Here is a 19,292-nt window from a genome sequence, read left to right as displayed (position 1 = left end):
TTGCAAAGTAGCATTCAAACAAGAGCTTTTTGATAGTAGTCAAGGTTTGATCTTTATTTTGTCTTGCAGAAGTTTGTTGCTGTACATTTTTAGGTGTTTCACTCTGATACATGATTTTATTCAGTCCTATTTCAAATTAGGAAATCTGTAGTTTCTCCTTGTGCAACTTCTGTCCCATCCCTATGAGCAGTTGCATCGCATGGTTGGAAAATGTGATTCATGCACATTAATATACAAAATTACCATGTAACTAGATCTTGTGTGCAAGCAGCAATGTTTAAGTTGGTGCTCTGGATTTGGGGAGTTCTTAACCACTGAAGACTTTTAAAACTACTTTTATTTACAAATAGGTGAAAAATCTGTGTGAAGGCTCAGTCTTTGATGGCCTAAAGCATTAAAACCTTTAATTGATGTTAAGCATGAAACAAGAATTTTGCCAAATGAAAGTCTTACTTCCACTGCGTGTTGCTTTAATAAATCATCAGTAGCTATTTCTAAGACACAGATTCACTACTGCTGGTTGCAAAAAGGTAGAACTGAGGGATCTGCTTAATGTCGAGTAACAACATGCACTCATTTGCAGCTGTGAATGGATAGCAGCTGGAATAGATGATGAATTAACAAAGCTTATGTTGCCTTTGTATAGCAGCTCCCTTGCCAAGTTCTTACCTAGTTTCTAGTCACAGAAAGCTGCTGCTTTTGCCATATCTAGCTATCAAAACCAACACTTTTATCTCTGCAACTTCTGAAATGTGGATTATATTCTTACAAAAGAAACTAGGAAAAAATTCCAGTATGGTAAAATAGAAGTGTCAGAAAATGCTGGAAGCCAAATTTTAGTATTGAAACAACTGATCTGAATATGTGGATACAATGGAAGGGACACACAGGACTTGAAATATATTTTCATTTTCAGCTGACTTAATTTCTTAGAAATACTAAATTTTGGCAGTTCTGGAGTATTCATACAGAGAGACCCTACCTGAATTCTGCTGGTTCGCATAATAGTTTGTGAACTTGACCATAGAGTAATACTTCAGATTGCATCTACAGTGATGTTTGTTTTGTTCACTTTATTTTTCCTACATAGCAGGTACAAGGTGCTGCTTCTCCAGCAAGTGGAAGACAATCTGGGAGTAATGAACGCAAACGAAAAGAGCCTCGAGAGAAAGAGAGAGAAAAAGAGAAGAATAGCTGTGTTCTCTTGTAAGAGAAAATTGATTTAGTCTGGAGCCAAGAGCATGTCCTCAGAAGCAAAAACAAGGAGTAAAAAGGAAGACAAACCCGTTACATGCCGCCTGTGCCTGATTACCCCATGGATTTTGTTCATGTTTCAAGAGAGGATGGGTGACTTTGTTACAATCATACAGACTTTCTTCAAAGTCATGGCGTGTGCTGCTCAAGATGGAATTCCAAATCACAGTTGGATGAGGCTGTGCTTTGAGTTAGTCGTAAGAAATACTGCACCTTGTAGCTGAACACACAAATCTTGGCAGTTTTGTGTCATAGTGACATCCATTACTCATTACATCTGTTAGTAAGCTATTTTATCTTCTACTCTGAACAAAGGAGGTAATTTGTTTTGTGTAAGACTTTTCCCTGAAGTCTTTACACTAGCACAATGGAGTTCTGTGTTGCTTACATGGTATGAAACTATATCTTGGGCTGGGTATAGTCTTCATGAAACAGGAGCCTGAATAACAGCTGGGCACTGTCTCCTCAGTGTGTCCAGATTTCCTTGCTTCTGGATCTGGTATGTTCTTTTTTTTGAACCCAGATTTATACTGTTACTGCTATCATTGCACCTCCTGGCCAGCTTTCTTGCCCCAAGAATATGTGATTTGATAGGCATCACACAAAAAATTGTCATAGAGAATGGGGCATTTATTTATAAGCAAGATGAATATTGTTTGCTTTTCTTGCAATTACAAACTGGGTATGGCAACTCAGATGTTATCAGGGTTAAACAAGTAATTTTATAGGTAACTTCTTTTTTCTTTTAGTATTTTTTCTCTTGTAGGTAAACTGGACCAGATAAGTTCTTATTTATTGACCTCTCTATATGATAGGTGAATGATGAGAAGTGACTAAGGTCTATAATAATCATTATTCTATGTAAGAATGCAGAGTTAAAATAACTATCTGCCTTTTTTCCAGAAGTACCTTGAACTTTAACATGATGCTAACATGTCCACTTGTATATTTAAGCAAGTGTACTGTAGATAAAAACACACTTATTTGTTTTATAAATCATGTATCCTTAAAAAGCACACTTCTGGAGGGTGGTGAGAAGCGAGGCTGTTCTCTGAGACAGTTTGGGAAGGTGGTCAGGTGTAATATTTTGGTTTTGAATCACTAATTTAGAATTTTTGGAAAGCAGATTTTTCTAATTTATGGGAACCAAATAAACATGTTGCGTCTTGTAGTATTTATAGACTGCAGGAACAGAACTCTTGCTGAATTTTGAGGGAACTGCAGATCTTCCTCCACTTTTAAGTCAATAACAGTTACCTTCCTGCTGAACCTTTTTGATAAAGATTTCTATTTAGCAATTTGTAGATACTTTTGAAAAAGGCTGCTTCTCCTGGACAAGATACGTATTTGCGCTCTAAGCCTGGGTAAGTGCATTAGTTAATTAGATAATCTGGGAAAGCAAAGGCAGACGGGTGGAATATGACATTCCTGGTTTCAGGTGTTTGGAGAATGTCTGAGGGAGAATGTGTCTAAACACACGTCCACCAGTAAGAAGCTGCTGTTACGAACCTAGAATGAAAATTAGATGGATAGAGGAAGAATGTCTTACTAACTAAAGGGCCAGTTTGTATCGCTTTTTTCTTTCACGCCTCTTTTGGTTTTCCCACTTTTGTTACAATTTCCCTTTTATAATAATGAAGTAATGAACAGTAGGAGGTCTCTAATACACAAACTGTAAATTTAAAGATTTCTCTATTATCTAGAAAAGTCATGGCCAGAAAAGTAATTTTAATACTTAATGTATGCAGATAATTTTCTCTGTCAAAGCAAAGGTGGACATCTTTTTTCCTTTGCAGCAGCCTAACTTCTTCAAACAAATTAATGTGATGGAGGATCACCAACATAATGACTTACCTACTTTAAGCAGATCAGAAAATATTCCAGTAGTGTCAATAACAAAGACTTTAAGCCAGAATGTTGTTTAAAAACATTCTGTTACTAAGATTTTTCCAAATTTGTGTATTTACATTTATTTATTGACCTTGAAAAATAAATATGTCACGCTAAGTGTTTGTTATCTTATTATTTCCAGTGACAGTACTGCAACTTTAAATTCCTTTTTCAACAAATCTAGCTGGAGCAGCATTGTGGCTATTGTGTGTATCTTTTCACCCCAAGATACTTGCTCAGATTAGAAGAATTCATGTAACAATTCCAGTTTCAGACAGATGTGCCTGGAACCTAATATACTGTAGTTACAGTAATGTCATGTGGTCACAGAGGAAAACGAGTTAAAAGTCAATGCTCATCATGAAGTCTGAACTCCCAGATAATTCAGGTTTCCTTTCAATAAAGGAGTAAAGAGCTTCAGATTAGATAAGATGGCAAACATGCTATTCAGACAGTTCTATGTTTAGATCCTTTTTTCTTTACAAGTCTTGAAGCTTTGGAAAAAAGGTAAAGAATTCCTGAAATCTAGGACATTGTTCTGCACAGGCTGAGCTTGTTAGTAGCAAAAGTTTTAAGTGGATGAGCTTGTTAGTATTCAAAATGAGATGCATCTGGAAGCTTTATTTGTACCCCACTGTGACTAAGCACTCTAAAAGCAACTATCACAGTTGGTATCTCTGACAGTATCTGATGATTAAAAATAATGAACAGAATTGCTTTTATCTGTAACAGTGAGTTTTGAGAACAAAATATTGATGGAGTACCAGAAAGACAATGTTTACTTCTGACTGCTTCATTTGCCTCTTTTTTGAAGCTAACATTCTGGTGAAAGAGTACAGATTTATACTTTAAATCTGTTTATACAATTTAGCATGCACACGCTCCAAATGCCTACATAATATATATGAAAGTGTGCAGAAAAGTAGAGTAGAACTTGTTTTCCACTAGATAAAAGCTATCTCAGAAGACAGAATCCTAGAATTTTTTGTTGTTGCATTGTAGTTGTGAAATAAAGCTAAACACAAGTATTCTTGGAATTAGCAAAAAACAAAGAGCACTGCCACAGTGATAAATATTTTTCTAAAAGGCACTTTGTAAATGCTCAAATGAACCATTTTTCTTGTTATGCTTATGGAATCTGCAACCCAACACAGCAGATCCAGAGGAAGACTGTAACACAAGAGGGTAAAATTAGCATTCCTGAAAATTCACTTCAATACAATGCAAAAAATACATTTTGTAGCTAGTCATCTAGTCACTACGTGTTCAGATTCTCTTTACAGAGCTGCTCTTGTGGATCACAGGCACACAACCTACAAGTGAAGCATATGCTCTTCTGTGTACACTTGCACTGGATTGCTAATCTCCACTCCCATTCGGTATTTCACGTTATTGTCAAATGCTTCTTTAAACTTGTACACACAAGTTCTTGGAAAAAAAAACTTCCAGTATGTAATAGAAGGCAATTTCAGTTCTTGAAATTGAATCTTTTGGTGTATTCAGCAGAAAATACTCAAGTAAATGGTGAAGATAATGTACATTTAATTGAACCTTTCTTCTTTCCTGATACAATAGACCTGCAATACAAAGCTAGCTCATTGCTTATATCAGCTTTCTTACCATTAGGATGCTTATTATAGTCAATTGCTGAAGTTTATACAAAGTACATCCTTACAGACAACATACTGAATTAAGAGCATTCATTTTATGTAAGAGTAGTCTTTAACGTTGTAACTGTAAGCAGCAGGTGACTCATGAAATGCAAGTTAATTGATGCAGTTATCAGCATTACAGAGCATATTAGAGAAAAGCAAAAGTAACAAGCCTTAGTTTGGTTGCAGTATAATGCTGACATTTCTTCCATCTATGCTATGATAACAAGACCTCAGTAGCAAGAAAAGTCTGACACTGAAAAATGTTCATATAGTCTAATGATAGCAAGTGTCACATGCAGAAACTTAAACATGCATTTTATCTTGTGATTTCAGTGCAGTTGCTTTTTTGGAAGCATAATTAGCAATAAACTGTTAGCAGTGTTTTTTTGAGTGGGAAAATTTGGTGAGATGAATGACACTGTTATACAAAATCGTTTATACAGAAGTCAGTTGGTTTCATATAGCTTCTTCTTGTTCACAGATTGTTCTGATAGTTGTCCAGTAAAAAAGCAATGTATTTAAGTTCAACTGTCATCTGCTTTGATGGGGGAGAAGTGCCATAGGGAAATGCTGAGGGGGAAAGAGGCTGGAACATAAAACTCCATACACTACCTTTTGAGATTGTTTAGGGATTTGTCCTTAATTTAGCTTTTATTTTAGACATAAACACCTGTAGCACAGCATGCAGTGGCCAAGTCTTCTCACCTAGGTAAGGTCCAGCAAACTTATTTCATAGTGGGTTGGTACTCTCTGTCCCTGTACACTCTGTTTTGTGCTGTCATAATGCTTGTAGGTCAAGATGAGCTGTTCTTACCCTCCAATAATTTACAATACTTGTATTAAATGTCAGTTCCCTGCTGTTCAGTTCTGGTCATTATGTCAGCTCTTAACCACCTCTACCGTGAGTTCTCTTTATCTTGGAGAGTTAGCTCTGGAGAACTTGCTGAAACCTCAAAGTTCTTTACTGCATTTACAGTTCTTTTTCTGATTTGTAGTTTTACTTGTGCTAATGGAAAAGCTTCATGTGCAGAAATGAGAAATTGCTTGGGTTTTTGCACTTAAGGACTTTAGCTGTCTAATTAATTATCTTCAGAAGTCATGATCCTGTGTTTACCTCTACTTGACAGCATAGAAGAATTCTCAACAGAACGTTGTTGGGTTTGGGAAATCCATAGGGAACAATTCAGATTAGTTGCAGTACTAAAATCAACTGACTAGCTTGCTAGCTTAGTATAAGCATTATGCTTACAAAAATGGTTATAATTTTTATAAGCATAATTATTATAATAATATGATGAAAATATAGGTATTGTTCTCATCTGTTGGTGAAACATGAAGCAAGGCACTGCAAGTGCTTTAATCACTAGATGAATCACACATTTAAGGAAGCAGGTGGTGGTGCTGTGACTAAGAGCCTTGCTGGGGCTAAGGGTGAAATATGATTGATACAGTCAAACACTAAGCCAAATGTATATAGATCTTGGAAGTGGACAGGGACACAGAATCGTGGAAGTTATACATTTTTTTTCAATTAAACTCTTAACTGTCCTTTAGTGCTGACCGCAATTTCAGTTTAGGTTCCATCCAGCTCAAGTTGTACCTATTGTAAAATTCATAAAGATCGGAAGTGATATACCAGTGTCATGATCATGAGGTGATGCCTTTAGCTCACAGAATCTTAGACTCTCCATCACAGAGTTGGATGAAGTAATGTGACATTTAGTCTGTTTCAACTTGAAGTTCATATTCTCTCTTCATTTTGAAGCTGTTAGTAAAGCTTGCATAGACTTAAGAGTTAAGCCTTCAGCTGCGATATTTTTGAAGTTGAATTATGCTAAGCAGTCTTGAAAAACTTCCATTGACATAGCTTGGCATTCTTAGATTTCTAAATGTGTTTCAGGAAAAGCTGGGATAACTGCTAGTTTTATCTGCAGCCTTCTTTTTTCTGGCTCACTGGCTACATGCCAAGGAAAGGGTCAAAATTGCAATTAGAAGAAACATCAGTGTGTCGGTGAACTGAGATGAGCTGAGTGTGGGTACATCCCTCGTTTTGGGTCATTGGTGATGTGGGGAAGCTCCAAAATAACAATATGAAAACAGACCTTTTTTTCCCCCTTTAGATGAACTGTCCATATCCAGTCAGTATTTGCATTGAATATTTTTTCTTAAGGCTTGCTTATGTGCTGAAGTCTGTGAAACTGCTGAATTAATGTTTATGCTTGAAACCTAGTAAATATTGCTGAGCATACAGATAGGAACACTTCTGCCTTCAGGCACAGAAATAACACTGACAATCAGTATTTACGCTTACCAACTCTGATGCTTTTACATACAATGGATGTAGAATAGTTAAAGGAAAAATCTAAATAAAGCTCTTTACCATTGCTAAAACTTTATTTTTGGCAATGGCAAATTGTAACATTCAATGGAAACTATGAAGTCAGAGATAACAAGGTATTAGTGGTGTTATGCACTGCATCTCAATGAATACAGAATAGGCAGGAGTTGTACAAGACTAGCTGTGTTAGCTAGATGCTGTTGAAAGGCCCCATTTGATTTGGTGCCCCAGTTCCTTTACTGGAAATTCATGCAACACATGAATTTATCAATTTATGTCATGAAGACAGAGTGTAGTTTAAGTAGACATAACCATGCCATCTTTAGCTACTGCTAACAATTTTAATACCGAGGACACGATGATACGGACTGCTCCATGTAATGTATTAATTCCAAGTGCATATTGTCATTAAGTTTGTATTATAATTTAATGTGCCAGCTATAATAAAGCTAGCGTGATTACTTCTGTCCATGCTATAACTGCACTTCCTTTCTGTGGAAGAAATACAGAAAATTAGATGACTGTTCTCCTATAGACTTTGAAACTACCTTGAAATGCTCTTTGTAATGCTGTCTTTTTCGGTCTTAGGAAATTAAAGAACATGTAGAAGTTTCTGCAGAAATGTACTGATTTGACACAATGTTTTTCTTGTCTTGTAGTATGTCTATATGGAACATAATATTATTTTTCTTAAAAAACCACCTTACCATTTGATTCTGTAAGAGAATGCTGTATTTAGTTATATATGCTGCAGTCACCTTTTAAAACTAACCAACTGTTCCGTAAGTAGCAAACCTAAGCTGTAGAAATTTCACTGGAAGGATCGAATAAATATCAGGAAAAGAATTATTTCTAAACAAAGTAATGCAACATTTTGGTTTTTTCTATGGTCTCCTGTGCACTGCAGTAGGAACAGGTCAGGGCTGTCTTGTAGTCACAGGACTTAGTGGTGGCTGAATGTGTCTTAGGATCCTTTCAAACTTCTGGAGCAGCATTGCAATAGTTGACACTTGCCCTAAATCTTTTTCTATTAAATGTCTATTGAGTCCAACTTCACACCCCCAGACACAGCCATGAGGAGGAACAGGACACTGCAGTGCCGACTTACACCAGCCAGTTCTAGCACTTACTGAAATGTTTGATAGTTAAGCACCAACGTGTATCAGCTCTACAAGCAGAGAGCTGGGAGAAACAACTGCTGTATGTGCAGCTTCAGCTGGAGCTTTCAAAGGGCTCAGGAAGCTGATGACCAATACTATTCTTTGGAAAAGTCGCAGACCAGATATAGTTTAATCTGTGCTGGGTTTACCTTTGTTTTTCTTTCCAAAAGAGGAAAGCTGCTGTTAATTCCTGTGTAATCTGAGAGAAGAAATTCAGTTCAATTTTGAATTTAACTGTGTCTCCAGCTTTCCAAGCTTTACAGCATGTTACCTGTTCAGCATTTTAAGCCTATTTCCAATGAGACTTCATTTTCTATTCCATATTTTGGTGTCAGGGCATCAAATGGTCTCTTAATTGTAGGGCTTTTGTTATTGTAGATCAGCCAGAGCCAAAAGAGGCTGGTTTAATAATTACCAGTTTTGTTTACAACTGAATTCTAGTGAAGTCCTTCAAAGTTTGAAAACAGGTTTCTATGTGAGGTAAGTAAATGAAAATGTTTTGGGGTTTTGGCCAGTTGCACCCCTGGCAGACCTAACACTTGAGCTGTAATCTTAACCCCCTACCCCCCCCATTGCTGTTAGACAAATTATGTCACTTGTGGATGCTTTGAGGTTTTTTTCCTTTCTATTTCTGCAGTGTATAATCACTGTTTACAGGTCAGGCCTCAAAACAATTGATAGTGGTACTTCAAAGTCACAGAATGTTAATACGTTATAGCAACTTTCTTTATAAGGGAATGAACAATACTGTCATCAGTTCCCCCATAGTAACCTTATAGAGCTTTAAGTGCCAGCTTGGGTTTATCTTTCATACTAGAGCTTTCAGTGAAAGAAGTTCTTATCAAAGTGTACATAAATAATTTTTGATTATCCTTTTATCTGGTCAGTAGATGCATAGCTATTTATTTGTACATTTGATAATCACCTTTTACATACACATGTAAGCTTATTAAAGAAAATTTGGATTAAACTGACGAAACAGAATCACATAGAATGATTAGTGTCAGAAAAGGCCTTAAGCTCATGTAGGTAAAAACACTGCCCTGGGCAGGGATGTCACACTAGACCAGATTGCTCAAGGCCCTGCCCAACCTGGCCTTGAACAATGCCAAGGCTGTTCCAGTGCCTCACCAGTTTCACAGTAAGTAACTTCTTCCTTGTACATAACCTGACCTTACCGTGTTTTAGTTTGAACCCATTCCCCCTTGTCCTATTGCTACAGTCCCTGATGAAAAGTCCCTCTTCCAGTATCCTTATAGGCCCCTTTAAGATACTGGAAGGCTGCAATGAGGTCTCCATGCAGCTTCTCTTCTCCAGGCTGTTCAGCCCCAACTTTCTCGGCCTGTCTTCATATGGGAGGAGGAGGTGCTCCAGTCCCCTGATCATCCTCATGGCCCTCCTCTGGACTTGCTCCAACAGCTCAATGTCCTTCTTATGTTGAAGACACCAGAACTGTACATAATAGAGTGAGGTCTCACAAGAGACAACAGACACACAAAAATGAATCCTACAGAAGTTGCCCCTAGTTGACCAGTGGTAAGTCAATTTAATTTATTACATTAACTGTGTTGACTGGCTCTTTTTAGATTCAAATTATAGATCTATATAAATATCTGTGTAGTATAGGGAAGTTCTTAGAGATACACAGATTATGAAGTCTTCAAGAAGCCATGCCTAGACCCACCAGAATTGTGCAACTGCCATGATGAATCAACAGTGTAGCTGTGAGCTTATTAGTTACCTAATGTCTGCCTTGGTCTCTATAGCTGGTTTTAAAAGGAAATCCAAAAATCGAAGCTAATGCCAAGCTACTCTCCATTTACCAAGAGAGGGACAAGTTACACTTTTAAAAATCATAGCTTAGAAATGCATGACATCGGCTCTGGTCCTGCAGTATCAGTTGTACCAACATATGCGCCTGAAATCCTTTTCATCCTGATGTTACACCATTATCCTATTTTGTAATGGCATCTAGTTCAACTACTGAATGTTTTGCATTTTAAAAGCCTTAATTGTTTATATTGTATTAATATGGTTTTAAAGACTAGAAGGAAGCAGCATTTTCCTTGTAAATAGTTAAAATAATTTTGAACTTAAATAATTTCCAGAGAAGTCCAGTGCTGTATCTTAGTACTCCTTTTTGTGTGAGTGAAGAAAACACTATTACATTCTTTTCTCTTTTAAAGTGTCTGCAGTTATCAGTCTCTCTATAGTTTAAGGTATTTAACCTACTGAGATTTATTTTGGTTAACAGTCTTCTGATATTTGTTGTATGTAAATAAATTTAAGTGAGCAAACTTAAATAAACTTTTCATTTAGGTATTTATGTATAAAGGTTGGATGAAATCCTTAAAAAAAAAAAAAAAACCCTAACAAAACACCTCACTGTCCTTTTCCAGACTTCTGATCTAAATATTTTAAAAATTCAAGGGTTTTAACAGTTTTATTTCAATCAGACATCCCCCCCTTTCCCATCACCCTAGTTTGCTCCAGTATTTTATATCTCTTATGCATAATAACTTCTATTTAAATAAGCAAAAATGTCACGAGATACTATTTGTGCATTCCAACTGTTAAATGATATATCTAGACTTGTATACTGTTGGCAAGATTAGTTACAGCTCCAGTTCTGGTTTTCTCTCTCTCTATAGCTTTGTCTTTTAAAGTTATAAACTTTCATATTTCCCATTTGATCCATGAGTCACTATGAATTAATGCTAGAGCAAATGTTTCTGTAAAGCAGTATGTGCTCCAGCCAAATGAATATGTAGTTTTTGAAACAGAATTTTTAACTTCTACTTTCTTTTGGAAATTCCTGCAAAAAAAAACAACAACCCTCAGTAAACCGAACTTCTTAATTTTTTTCTAAGAATTGAACAATGGAGAAGTTGTATCAAGTGCATCAAGATAAGTTACTGGATAAATGTGTCCTGACATACTTGCTTAATGCAGTGTATTTATTCTGTTTAAACATAAATATTTGTCAGTTTTGGATATTCAGAAAAGATTAATTCTAGAAAATGCTGTTACACCAGGTTTCTCTCTCCTCCCATCTTTTCTCCTTACTCAAAACCAACTTCGTTTAAGTTCAGTTTCTGCTATTAATTCTTCCAGAACACTGCTGATACTTACCTGTTTTTCCACACAGCAAACAGACTGTAGCTGAATGTAGCAAAGATCCATGTGCAACACCAGCACGCTCTTGCCTTAGAATTCGTAACTTAATCTTTAAATGATAATTTGAACCAATAAATTTGAACTTAAGCAGCTCTTATTCAAGTACTATTTTACAAGCTCTTCTTATGTTCTGTTAGCAAGGTCCTATGCTCATTTCTGTTAACCAGTTTGGTAAAGCTATGTGGTGGATTAGATTTGCCTTTCCTTGCTGAACAGCAGTGCTGTAACTACAGACTTAGGCTGACTGGGTGATAGATGAGTCTTAGACTGACTACCTAACATTTATCATTGGGCCTCATCAAGAAAAATTTAACATGGGCTATTCAATGTTAAACAAAACTGAAAGATTTACAGTGATTCATCGCTTTTGCTTGAGACCACATCAGCAGTTGTAGGTTTACCTGAACAACGTGTAAGATTCCCCAAGCACTATAAGCAAAGTTCATTTGTGGTAGTCTTGTGTAAAACAGTCATATCAATGTCCTGCTGGAGCTCTGCTAAAGAACATACTGTAAAATTATTTCTTTAGGCCTCCCATGAGTATTCCTGTATTTTTTGTACTAATCTTTCTTGTGCTATTGAATGTGCTTCTAGATTTTCAATTCAATCATAGTGAAGGAGACAAAGTAGTTTTAGTTGGAAGCTAATGGCACCTGTGTTTTTTGATTTGCTATACCAACATGTCTGTTTAATTCTGTCTTCCTTCCCCAAAGACTGCTGCAAAGACTTACTAGAAGCTATACAGAATATGAAGGTTTATTTCAAAAGAATACATTTGCAAGAATACACATAATGCACTCGATGTAACAGTACCTTCTGCAAAAATAGGTTACATAATACCCAGTAATGAAAGAACAATCTTAGTTCTCTACAAATTAGAAAGCAGAGAGAATAGCCTGGACAACCTTCAAAATGGAGGTCATAGTTGTGTATGTTGTGAGAAGTAGCTAACTTTAAAGCATGACACCACAGAGCTAATGTTGGTAAATGAAACTACTAGCACATGGCTGCAAACTATTCTTTTATACAGGATTAACAAATATTTTGGTTCCAATTTGGTTTTTACACAGCTCTAGTGCCTCAGGGAAAATGCTTATCAAAGATACACAAAAACTATCCAAAATTACAACGTAACTATTAAAATGCCTCCAAAATTGAGAGGAAAGTAATCATGTTAAATTAAAAAAATTTAACCAGGACTTCCAGACAAGGTTTCCTGTGTTTTAATCAGAGAAAGTTTACAAGAGATTTCAATAAGTTATCTTGAAACCAAGCAGCTGTAGATCTTAGAATCTTCGTGGAGGTCCACCTTTAAATGGTTTAAATCCTGAGCCACTTACCCTCTGCATGGAATTGCCTGTGATCTGTACAACTCTATTAATTGGTGAAGAATTACTGGAAACAAAGGTTTTAAAAAAGTGTTAAGTTATGGTAAGTATCCAAACTCTCGATGTACAAGTAAGAACATTGTTATGCCTTGTATCACCCCACTGTTAAACTGTAAGTCTCAAAAGAGACTTAACAAGCTGTCATTTGTTTCTGTGCAGGTGCACAGTACTGCCACTAGCAGTACAACAGTTGTGGAGTCATGTGCTGGCATGGGAAAAATGGGCTTGTGTGCTGTGCAGCAACAACCCATCCACAGAAAGTAACGCCGCTTGCACTGAGACCATTATACTTCCTAAGCATAACCAAAGCTTTGAGAGCTCACTAGGGAACTGAGAGGAAGGAATACTTTTTGTACCTTGTATGTGGAGACATCATGCCACCTCCTCCACGGCCATCTCCCATTCTCCTTGTGTCGTGATACCCACTTCCTTGAGAACTAGGTCCATGCCATTCTTTCCTTGGTCCAGTTTCACGACTATGGCGCTCGACACCATGTCTGTCCTCATTATAGTGCTAGGAAGAAAGTGGTAGTCCTTTTCAGAACTAAAGGTGTACTTAATAATCAACAGGAAACAAGCTTTTCAAGACAGCTAAACTTACACTATAAACTTATACAGAACTCAAGCATCTTTTAAGATTTTAGTCCACAGGCAGCTAACCCACGCTTAAAAGAGTCCTGTTAAAAGTAACAAACACCTAATTTGCAATGGGCGTTTGGGTACGCAGGGAGTAAAGTTCTGTGAACTCATACTTTACTCCCAATTCTGCCCTGATCTCGTATAATCACTATGTTCCATATTGCTAGAGAAAGACTATTCTTTTTAAACGCTTCAAGATCTAGTGGCATGGACCAATTTGGCCTGTAGGCTTTAAAGACAAGTCTTACAGAATGTTTTTCTCTCAGTAACAACACAATGCAGATTAAAACAAACTGCACTGAAGTAGCAGGCAATGTAAGGTCAAGACCCTGAAAACACATGGCAACAAATTCTTAAAAGCCTAATCAGCAACTCATTCAGGTGTTGTTCTGATCTACCTGAAAGGTGCTAGACAAAAAAAAAGAACTGGGGATGTTTTCTGCAATTTCTTGGCTGATTAAAAAACCCCACCAAAAAAGAACTTTTAAAATAAACTAACTTTTAAATAGCCAGAACACTTGGTGGTCATTTCTGTGAAGCTACACGGTCATTTTCCAGTGTGATTTTGCATTTTCCTGTCTCACTCATGCACACAAACACAAGAAGATGACTCACTTGTCCTCCACCTCTCTCTCCCATCACACCTCGTTCTTCTCTGCTTCCATACCCGGAAGCACTGCTACGGCTACCAGGAGGTGCACCTCTCACGTGTCCAGACACTTCTCTTCCCGATCGATCCGACCTCTCGCTTCTGTAAAAATTGCTTTTATCAGAATTCTGGTTTCAGTATAATAGAGTTGGTACCAAATCACAGCACATGCAGACTTCAAGGATTCCCTTTTGTTTTTCAGGTTCCTAGCAACTTGCAGTTAGCTTCTTTCTTTTACATCTATGTAGCTCTCTAAAGAGTTAAAGCTTGCATGTTACTTGTTTACATCTGCATTCTTGCACAAAAGCCTCCTTACTTTATGCTGCTACACTGTTAAGAAAAGGCTGCTGGGAGTCAGCATCAAGTTTACAGATAAGGTTTAGTGTATGTGACAACATACACACCATCTTTTCTAATGCATTTTGAAAGTGACTTTGCCATTCTTTAGGGAGGGGTCTGTTCTCTCTTTACACAGCAATTCTTGAGGAATTGCTACTATGGGTAAACTCTGTCAGAATCAGCATGTTCACTAGTTCATTGCTTAGCCAGCATATTTACCTGCCGTCCCGCTTGTCTGTGCTTATGCTTCCCTCACTCTTCCAATTTGTTTGCCTAGGTGGATTTGAACCAGTCTCTCTTGGATGTCGACCATGTGGTATCTCAGGTCTGTCATGAATTATCACTGTTCTTCTTTCATCTCTGTCTCCTCGCACTTCTCGTCTGTCTGTGTCTCGAAGTTCACTTCTTGGTTGTGGTGGTTCATTTCTTCTGGACTCACTGAAGTTCTTGGGATATCTCTCAAACCCCGGCTCTTCTCTTCGTGCTGTTGGACGAGTCTTTTTTGCTTCACCTTGATTTACAAAACGTTCTCGCCTAAGTTGTTAAAGTAGAAAAGAGTCATGTGCTTGTCTCCCATTTTCCCACTTCCCTGCACATGGAAGCACAATGTGAGCTTACAAAAATATCTTTATATTACATGTTCATTACTATATATGTGACATGTATCTCAATGATCCTTCCCACCTAAATTGTATTTATTTCTACAGTTGTGATTTTGAGCTCGAGTTCTTATAGCCAGTTCTTATAGCATTTCTTTATGCATTTACCAGTTCACTTTTTAGTCAGTATAATTTAAGCAATTGTTGGGCTTTCTTTTTGCCTTGTATGAAGCAGAAGGAATGCTAGATTTCAAGTCACCTAGAAAATATAGTTCCAGTTCACTGCAGCACAAAAGTAGAAGTCCGTAAGCTATAATTATGTGGTCTTAACTTTATAACTGGTTATTGGAAAAGTTTAATGGAAACAAAACTGGAACTGGAACCAGCATTTACTGCACAGTAAATTTACTGCATGGATCCTCATGAATGCGATTTGTACAAGAAATACTCTTAACTCTGATTAAGTAAGTTGCTTCTAGCCTTGCTTCTTAAGCAGGTAAGTAAGCACATAGGACAGATCTAATCCACTGGAACCCACTTATGACTAGATGTGAAAGAGGAATGATCACAACAACTCTTTGAAATGTCACCCAGAAGAGACCACCAGGCAGTTAACTTAAAGTCCTCAGAGAAAATCAAACTAGATTCTATGGTACAAACTGCCAACCCTGAAGACACAAGAAATTTTGGGACACTGCTGCAATTCTATTGCATCAGAACTCTATAAAGCCTTTAGCAGTATTTTAAATTTTGAACAGTTATGAATGAAATGCAAAGAGATGTGGGCAGGTGAATACTTGCCCTGTTACCTAAACTTACCTATCAAAAGATGATGATGGAACAGAAGAACCTTCTGGGTATCGTCCCCGTTCTCTGTGATCAAAATCATTAAACCTGTTCTGCTGGCGACTGTAATCTGAACTGTGACTAAACCGTGCATCTGTATCAAGAGCCATCTTCTTATTCTCATTCCAGTAAGGATCATCTCTCCTTTAAACAAAACAAATGAATTCTCATCAGTTGCATGGATCCAAATCAAGGCCTAATACACAGAAAATTGTTACGAGTCAGCTGCCTGTTTTAAAGATGTTCATTTGACCTTTGGAAAGCTACTAACAGAAGTGGACTCTTCAAATAGTGGATGAAATCATTTAGAGAAAAAAAACCCAAGCACTTCTGTTTAAAGTGCAAATTAAAGAGACAAAAATATCAATTAAATGTGCAATAAAATCTAAGCAATAGCACAGTGTTGGGCACTTTAAAATGAACCAACAAACAAACCAAAACACCAAGAAAAACATCAATGTAGCAAAAAAAAGCCTTCCAAGGGAAAAAGAAAAGAAGCCCTCTAGGAGAAAAAAAAAAAAACCCAAACCCAAACCAAACAATGAACATCCACAAATCAGACCAGCTTTCTCAGCAAAGAGCAGTGTAGGAAACATCACAGCCTTGCTTACTAAAAACATTCAGCTACTCTGTGATAAAAATGTGAGCTATTAAGTATATAATCAGTAGCTGTATTTATTCCTCTAGTGAACAACTATTAATATTCTGCTACTGTATCTAATGTGACAACTTACATTTACCTTCCACTGTACTCCCGATACATCAATTTTATGGCTGAGATCTCAGCCCTATTTTTATAGCCAAGTAAAGATCAAAACCAGTTCAATTCATGTGGCTCAAATGGCAAATAACAGATGTTATCAGCTTCGGTAAAAATGAAAGCCATCACATTGACTTCCTGAAGCATTCACTTACCAGAAATGTGAATTCTTAAAGCAGAAGCTAGGAATTTCAGCCATTCTCAGCTTTTCTCAGCAAATGTACTGAATTGTGTTACACTCTTTTTGTACAGTAAGAACTACTTCACAGGATGCTTCCCTTATTTCAAAACTCTCTCCTATAGATAAGGTATGTTTCATGCTCGGCATAAACTGATGTCAAAACCAAATACCTGAAAGCCAGCTCTTCTGTGAAGACTTGTTTCAGGTACAAATGCATTTTCAAGTCTGACACAAGGCTGGTATCTGTTTCTTTTACTAAATGCTGTCAAACCATGGTTTGAGAATTAGACTACCTGTGATCTACATCACGTGGTCGTTTCAAAGAATTTCTCTTCTCTTGTTCATAACGAAGTTGCTGCTGTTGTCGACGAAGTTCCTCCCTTTCACGTGCAATACGCTCCGCTTCTTTTCGACGTTCCTACCATGAGAGAGAAGGGTCAATAAACACAGCAAACAATAACCCTTTATTAGAGGTATCTATAACAGTTATCAAGTATATGGAATTAATACTTGACAATTTTCTATCAAAGGCTATCTAATACAGTTAATCCTTGGATAGCATCTAAGATTAAAGAGCATATGGAATATTTCTCCAAAAAAAAGTAGACAACAGATCTGGAGAAGCTATTGGCTATTAGAAATATCTCCAGGTAAGTTCTTGCACTGCTACTGTATTTGTTGGTCAGGAACACATTCATCAAGCTGCCACTGACATCCTCTAGGAAACATCTAGTAAAATTATGGAAGGCCTGTAGGACAATATGCTCTGATGTAGTTTGTTTTTAGAGACAGACATGTATAGCCTCTGCATAAACCAGTAACAAGAATTTGCTACCAAATTACAAGTCAAGCAAAAAAGATAAAGATTACTGCTATTGTACACTCTGGATTTTGTAGTGTTTGGTTCGTTCTTTTATGGGCTGAGTGAAAAGGTGAGGATCAAAACTCACTGCAAGTGCCAACTGGGTTATACTTCAAAATGATACTGCACTGCAAGCCAAAACAGAAATACGCACACCTGCTCAATACGGACACGCTCTCTTTCCAACCGCTCCCGTTCCATCCTTTCCCTCTCTAGCTTTTGCCTTTCAATTTCTAATCGTTCCCTTTCTCTCTGTAAGCACTCTTCTCGTTCGTGCATTATTCGTATGCGTTCTCTCTCACGACGCTCCCTCTCAGCAATTTCTCTTCGCCTAAAGAAAAAAGGAGAAAAAGGGGAAGATGTGGCAGAAACTGATCTAAAATCTCTCACCCAAAACTAACATCACCTGAGGTATAGACACTAAAAAAAAACTATTTCAGAGTAAGGTCTTGACAGAAGTCTTGGAATAAGAAGTCTACTCCTTTTAGCCCCAAGTAGCCAAACTGGTTTTAGCATATCCTATAGAACCATTTAAGCAGACAGCAGAGCTAGGAAAAGTTTTATCATCATTCTTGATGTATTCCATGCTGGATTCATATTTTTATGCTGTCATTTGGCAAACAATAACAACAGCTTAGCAAAGAATAGGATTTGGATCTTAAAAATAAATGCTATTTTAGCTCTTGTCCTCTTCAAGCTAACAAAAAATTTACTTGTTTTCTGTCCACAACCAAGACAGACTAACATGACCACTCTGACTTGCACAGGTTAGGTACACTTATCAAAGCTTCATTTTGCTTTCATCTTCCCACCTCCTCTAGTACTTTACAAGAATCAGAAAAGGCATTTTCTCATCAAGCTTTATGGTTGCTACAAATTCCTTTGTTTAGTGAAATCCAGCTAACAGAAGCCATTTAACTATCCTTTGCAAGCTTTTGGACAGATGAAAAGAGCAGAATAGAACAGTATAGCTGTTTAGTCCTTTTATTTAAAGGGACAAGATTATTATGCTCAATTTGCCATTTATATACACAACAGTTCTCTGTTTAAAACCAGACACCCCCAAATACTATCTTTGTCCACATCTCCTAGTCAGCTTCTCATCTTTTCAAATAGAAACTGGCATGCAGTAACACGAGATATACCCCCCATAACCAGTACTAAGCTGTGTGTTTACATTTATGGCTATTAACAGATTAAACAAAAATTCTGGAGTCCATTAATTTATATAAAGGTACTGACAGGCAGAGTCCCAGACTTTTAGCATCTGAGCAAAAGGCTTGACAGAATGCATTCTGGGTGGGTTTCTAAATATAGTATCTGGTCAATTAATGTAGAAAATAGCCTTTAGCAAAAAGATGAATTACTACCTTCGGAGTTCAACAGCTCGTCGTATTCTTTCCAATCGAACCATGTGCTCTCGCAATCTCTGTTCCTTCATCTTTTCAAAAGGCAAGATATCCTTTCTACCCCTGTATTCCCTGAATTTCACTTTATCTTGAATAATACGCTCTTTGTTCCTCAATATCTGTGGCTATAGATAGAGATTACAATG

General features: G+C 37.1%; 2 protein-coding genes across 4 annotated transcripts in view; one reads left to right on the top strand and one right to left on the bottom strand.

Moving 5' to 3' along the window:
* Positions 1-10,788, top strand: part of MINDY2 (MINDY lysine 48 deubiquitinase 2) — a 35,172-nt gene extending 24,384 nt beyond the window's left edge. Inside the window, exon 9 of the mRNA XM_080626261.1 lies at positions 1,091-10,788. Within this exon, the coding sequence (XP_080482387.1) occupies positions 1,091-1,210 (120 nt within the window). The 3' untranslated portion in view covers positions 1,211-10,788. The remainder of the gene's footprint in view (positions 1-1,090) is intronic.
* The window catches only part of SLTM (SAFB like transcription modulator), a 27,420-nt gene continuing 18,745 nt past the window's right edge, over positions 10,618-19,292 (bottom strand). For all 3 annotated transcript variants that reach the window (XM_080626246.1, XM_080626248.1, XM_080626247.1), the window contains exons 14-21: positions 19,108-19,271; positions 17,894-18,068; positions 17,169-17,293; positions 15,908-16,078; positions 14,709-15,023; positions 14,117-14,252; positions 13,219-13,376; positions 10,618-12,869 (exon numbers count right to left, since the gene is read on the bottom strand). In XM_080626246.1, coding sequence (XP_080482372.1) covers positions 12,761-12,869; positions 13,219-13,376; positions 14,117-14,252; positions 14,709-15,023; positions 15,908-16,078; positions 17,169-17,293; positions 17,894-18,068; positions 19,108-19,271 — 1,353 coding nt within the window. In that variant the 3' untranslated portion in view covers positions 10,618-12,760. The remainder of the gene's footprint in view (positions 12,870-13,218; positions 13,377-14,116; positions 14,253-14,708; positions 15,024-15,907; positions 16,079-17,168; positions 17,294-17,893; positions 18,069-19,107; positions 19,272-19,292) is intronic.

This window comes from Psittacula echo (assembly GCF_963264785.1).
Source record: "Psittacula echo genome assembly, chromosome: 10".
NCBI classification, from domain to species: domain Eukaryota; kingdom Metazoa; phylum Chordata; class Aves; order Psittaciformes; family Psittacidae; genus Psittacula; species Psittacula echo.
The sequence above is the reverse complement of the archived record's forward strand: the minus strand, read 5'-3'. Positions and strand labels throughout refer to the sequence as shown.